This window comes from Terrapene carolina, unplaced genomic scaffold, assembly GCF_002925995.2.
Source record: "Terrapene carolina triunguis isolate 2854851 unplaced genomic scaffold, T_m_triunguis-2.0 Scaffold84, whole genome shotgun sequence".
Lineage (NCBI taxonomy): Eukaryota > Metazoa > Chordata > Testudines > Emydidae > Terrapene > Terrapene triunguis.
The window spans coordinates 5,807,123-5,813,122 of NW_020664435.1; the positions used below are offsets into that span (position 1 = coordinate 5,807,123).

The following is a 6,000-nucleotide window of genomic DNA, read 5'->3' on the forward strand; positions in this document are numbered from 1 at the left end:
GTTGTGGTGTTCATCTCTTTTCTATTTCTATTTGAATTATGCTATATGAATTAATCAAGGGGAGAGGGAGAAGAACTTTATAAAGGTTAATTAAGATGCTCTGAATTGTATGTGTTCTTCATATTCATCTTCTATTTTAGTCATAAAAAATAAGTATCTGATTCAACAAAAACTTGAGAAAATTAATAATGTTTTCAAATAATTAAATCTTTGGCATTATCCCCACACTCTGGTTCCAGTAAATGATTTTTAGTTAGTATTACAAACTAAATTTGATTAATTTGAATTTGTTTCCAATTTTTATGGAAAATGTTTAGGCAAATGCTTTATCCACCTTTTAGTTGATGGTCTGAAGGTCTCCTAGATAAGCAGCGATACAGAATAGTTTTAGATTTTGTCTTTGATCAAAGGCACACACATTGAAAATGGAAAGATCCAGCCAGCTGCTAATAAACAAAACATAAAATCCACCTCCTCAGAGATCAGAGAACTTGTTTTTCCTTTCATGGATCAGATCAGGATAGTAACAGGGAGGGATTTAAAATAAAACAGCAGGAGATCAAAACAGTCACATAGAAGTTTTCTGAAATTTATTTTATAACATAATATGATGATTCTCATATCTTTATTTTATAAATATGAAATAGAATTTTTTTTCAGTTCCAGGCATAATGCTTAGAGGAAAATTAATGCTTGTTTAATTTTTTTTAAATGCAAATGCTTCCCCCGCTCAATAGTCTCAAAAATGAGCCTCTGTTAGCATAAATATTTTATTAATTATTTACCAAGAAATGTTTCACAATACAGAACAAACAGGGTTGCATTTTTTTTTATCATTTAACCTTCCCTTTTCTTGTCCTAGGATCAAATTGCAACTGTTTGTGTTTAAAAAAAAAAAATGGCTAACTTTTTGTGTTAAAGGCTAATAGAGCTGTATTATGTCAACTCCTGTTACATTATCATTAGCCTGCCAACATTTTGTTATTTTGGAACAACATCTTTCTACTCAAAGCATGAACTCTTAGAAAGCACTGAAACTGCCCAATGCTCTTGAAGCCAAATTATCCTTCCTGATTGTTTAATAGTCTGTTAGCAATAATTCAGTGTCATCGCTTGAAAATTACTGAAGACTTGCAAGCATTAAAGGATATTTTTTTCTGGTCAGATATAGATTCAGCCTTTGTGATTCTGGGCCACGTACACAGAAGCATTGAGGTACAAGAAGGTGATAATCCCTTTCTGTGGGGAGACAGTATTTGGAAGACTGAATTCAGTTCTGAATATCTCCCTCCCAGAAAAATGTAGACAAGTTGGAAGCAGTTAATAGAATAATAAAAAATGTTCAGGGGGCTGGGAGGCTTGATGGATGAGGAAGAAGTAAAAGCTAAATATCTGAAAGTCAGTGGGAGTCGGGTGGCAAATTTCAGAATCTCAGCCCAGGACCACCAACATGAAGGGTAGTTCGTAGTAAAACTAGGAGTTAATGGGATGAAATTAAGTAGAGAAAAGTTTAGGATGAGCCCTGGAAGACCCTCCAGGACAATGATATCTGTTATATTGTACAATCATTTTCAGTGGGAAATGATGGAAGGCCTATTGCCTGAAACATTTAAAATTAGAGTGAGCAGGTGACTAGTTTAGAATAACAGACTGTTAGAAAGATTCCTGCGTTGCCAGAGGTGGGGGTGGAGTAAAGGACCTCCCATAATAGGTCTTGTCTGTGTCTAAACAGTGTGATTCTACAGCATTAAAAGCTGGTGAATGAGAAGAGTGTTGATTATGCTGGAGATACTGTAGAGTATGGGAACAGACATTTCTTTCTTATTTATCTACAAAAATAACATTGTAATGTCAAAATCATAGTGGATCCTACATCCCTACATAGACACCCAAAAATGATTTGATTCTCAGTTTGCATATGTTCACAGCAGTCAGTTGAAATCAAAAGTGATGAGATCCCACTGATAGAAAATCAGGCAATTTAAATATGAGTTTAGGAACCTACCTTTACGTACCAAACTTTGAAAATCTCAAACTATTGACTGTTTCTCCCCTACTTTTGAGAAAACACATTTTTTCTTTTTTGTTTTCATACAAATTTGCACTTTGATATTTCTTTCACATGTACCACATAGCTGTGAGGTTTATACTGAGTGCAGTTTGGCTGCCTTCAGTGTTTGATAAACACCTCTGAAGGGAAGAAGGTAGAGCATTCATGACTGATTTGACTAGTTCTTTATTCATTTCAAATGTATCGAAAGCCCCTTTCTCCTCTAACTCTGGATTTTAGGAGAGTGAAAAACTACTTATGTTCTGCGATGGAGGTTTTTGGTTTAAAAAATGTAGTTTTAATATGGTTTTTGCTTTTTTCCAGCTGCTCCAGGGTTCTCCTGAACTGATTGAGCCCAACTTTTTTACAGCAGATTGCCATTTATTACTTCACTCCACTGGGGGAAATATATTGGCCCCAGATGATAGAACAGGTAAGGAAAGCAAACAAACACTCATGATCTGAAATACACTTTTCAAGTCGGGTACATGGTATTGAGATTAGAAGTTTTCAGTAAAGAGAAATTAACTCTTCGTTGTCAGTTACTGTCTTTACTGACAATTAGGTCATATTTGCGGAACTGATTTAAAAGACAGTATATTTTGTGATTGTGGACCAGACATAACCATTTAAAAGAATGTTCTTGAGTTTGGGGTATGTGTGGATTTTTTCAAATTGCAGTTAGGTGCCTAACTGCCATTGAAAGTCAGTGGGAATTTGGTGCCTCTTATTTGTGTCTTTGAAAATCTTCCACTTGGGCCTTAAGCAAAGCCATATTTAAACACTGTGCAAGAAAGAGCTCTTCTTATACCATGTTTTATAGCGGTTGCACTAACATGACTTAATTGCCTATCTGGATGGGGCTTCAGAGAGTTGGAGAGGAAACAGTAAAACGTAGTTCATCTGCTACAGCACTCTCCATACAAGGGCTTGTAAACATGTATACTTTTCATACGTAGTTATCATCAGATATGGTTTGCACCTAAGTTGAACACTCTTGCAAACAATGTGCTCCATCCTCAGCAACACTCAATAAGCACTGGGTGCAGCTAAATTGGGGAACCACAAAGGAGCCACTTGTGATTCCCCACTTTTTATGCATTTCTTTTTGCATTTATACAGTGTTCTTCTTTTAATCAGACATGACTGTTTTTACAATATGACCACATCATCTACATGGCTGGGAGGGGCTGCAAGCACTTTGGAGGCCATTATTAGAATTCAAAATGACCTTGACAAATTGGAGAATTGGTTTGAGATCAACAAGATGAAATGAAATAAACACAAGTGCAAAGTACTACACTTAGGAAGGAAAAATCAAATTCAGAAGTACAAAATGGGGAATAACTAGCTGGGCAGTGGTACTGCTAAAAAGAACCTGGGGTTATAGTGGATCACAAATTGAATGAGTCAACAATGTGATGCAGTTGCAAAAAAGGCTAATATTCTGGGGTGTATTAACAAGAGTGTAGTATATAACCCATAGGAGATAACTGTCCTACTCTACTCAGCACTGGTGAGGCCTCAGCTGGAGTACTGTGTCCAATTCTGGATGGCACACTTTAGGAAAGATGTGGACAAATTGGAAAGAGTCAAGAAGAGAGCAACAAAAATGATAAAAGGTTTAGAAAAACTGACCTATGAGGAAAGGTTAAAAAACTGGGCATATTTAGTCTTGGGACAAAAGATTGAGGGGGAACCTGAAAACAGTCTTCCCATATGTTAAGGGCTGTTATAAAGAGGATGGGGATCAATTGTTCTCCATGTCCACTGAAGATAGAACAAGAAGTAATGGTCTTAATCTGCAGCAAGGGAGATTTAGGTTAGATATTAGGAAAAACTTTCTACTATAAGGATAGAATCATAGAACTGGAAGGGACTTGAGAAGTCATCTAGTCCAGTCCCCTGCACTCATGGCAGGAATAATTATCTAGACCATTCCTGTTAAGCTCTGGAATAGGCTTCCAAGGGAGGTTGTGGAATCCCCATCACTGGAGGTTTTGAAGAACAGGTTGGATAAACACCTGTGAGGGATGGTCTAGGTTTACTTGGTCCTGCCTCAGAGCAGGGCGCTGGCCTGATAACCGTCGAGGTCCCTTCCAGCCATACATTTCTATGACTCTATGATCACAACCACATACCAACATCTAGAAGATCACATCATACTGTAAAAATTTCCTCCTCCCACCTGTTTACATGATCACTGTGGTCAATGCAGCAAAAACAGATGAAGATCAAGGTTAGCCATTTCTCTTGTTAACAAACTGTTCTGTTATCATTCTGGCTATGCTGTGATTGCTAAGAAACTCTGATGAGGCACATGTATGCCAAAATTTCAATGATTTAACATTGCCTGCTATTTGCTTTATAGGCTTTCCTGGCAGTTTTGACATGGAGGAAGGAATGACATATGAACAGATGCAGGTCAGCATTTCACATTCTTCATGAACAATTTTGTTTTCTTATTTTTAACCAAGATATACATTTTTTACTAACCTGAATTTCCTTTAATCTGTAGTCTGTGATTGAAGAGGTTCTGGAGGAAAGTGGTTATTACAATTTCACTTCTAACAGGTGAGTTTCAAAGTTCAGTTTCAAAAGGAAAAGTTAAATTGCGATGTGGTAAGCCAATGACACATTTTCTTCTATTTCCTAATGGTAGCTCTCTTTCAGTTTTAATGTAACACATAATGTTATGACATATAGGCCTGGACTGGATAGAACTGATTTAGGACATTTTAGCCAATCTTCTAGATCAGCCACAGCTGCTGTATTCTTCACTAACAGAGCAGAATGAATGGTGTATGCTTGGTAGCAATTTCCTCTCATTATTCCATGTAAAAACTCAGTTGAAACAAAAGGCACCTCTATCCCATTCATTTTAATGGGAGTTTATTTTGTCATAAAACCCTACTGCTACAAGACTGAAACTAGCAGAGTCAGTATAACGTTTGGATGCAATACAAAAAGGAAGAAATGTAGGTGCTAACAAAAAAGAGCAGGGGGAAGTGAAATAAAGATGTTTTTAAAACTGCAGGCAGCAGTCTCTCTCTCTCTCTCTCTCTCTCACAAACACACACACACACACACACACACACACACACACCCCTACCTGTTACATAAAGAGGGTTATCGGTGGAGATCCTACATGGAAAATAGAATAACACAAGCCTGGTATTTCTAGTTCTGTTTACCAGTCTAGTCCTAAAGCACCTTCGGCAGACTTTTAATAGTTCATGTTTCCCCTATTGAAGAAGTGGTTCATCTTTGCTTCTTTCCTAGATCTTCCCCAGCAGTCTGCTCCTGTTGCCAATGACCAACATTTTCAAACATGGGAACCTAAAATTAAGCTCCTAAATGCATACTTAGGTTCCTTAAATAAAAGTGGCCTCATTTTCAGAGGTGAGAAGCACCTGCAGCTCCTGATGCTTCAGTGGTATTTGCATAGGTCTAACAAGGCTATTATATAAATGTACTACAGTTTTATAGACATTTACCTCATGCATACTGTCTGGCACAAAACATCTACAAAGACTAAATATAACTAGGCAGGTGTTCGGTGCATGTGGGCAGGAGTCTTTTACACACATTAGTCTAAAAAAGAATCTGTTGCTTAGTGGAACTATACATAGATGTTAGCATTGCTGCACAGTATGCGTGTATGTCAGCATATAGCATAGGAATTGGGTATTAATACACATTACATGATCAGCTCCAAAACTGTTCATATTCTCAATCTTCTAGTTCCAATATCTATTTCTCAGCTCTGGTCCCATGTGTGTAGTGCGTTCCCTAATGTATCATTGTTCTTTGGTATCTACATTTTAAAACGTTTTTCTACATTTCTGGAAATCCCACATTATGGGAGAGATTGTGACTTTTCCTGCACAGCCATGCAGGGGAACAATGGGGTGTAAATCACTGTCTTACTTCCCTATGCTGTCTGCTTG

The 6,000-nt window shown here is 37.3% G+C and overlaps 1 protein-coding gene across 1 annotated transcript in view; it reads left to right on the top strand.

The window, feature by feature from the left end:
* The window catches only part of LOC112111638 (serine/threonine-protein kinase Nek10), a 78,037-nt gene extending 73,409 nt beyond the window's left edge, over positions 1-4,628 (top strand). Inside the window, exons 12-14 of the mRNA XM_029911003.1 lie at positions 2,375-2,483; positions 4,422-4,474; positions 4,569-4,628. Coding sequence (XP_029766863.1) covers positions 2,375-2,483; positions 4,422-4,474; positions 4,569-4,628 — 222 coding nt within the window. The remainder of the gene's footprint in view (positions 1-2,374; positions 2,484-4,421; positions 4,475-4,568) is intronic.
* The last annotated feature ends 1,372 nt before the right edge of the window (positions 4,629-6,000 follow it).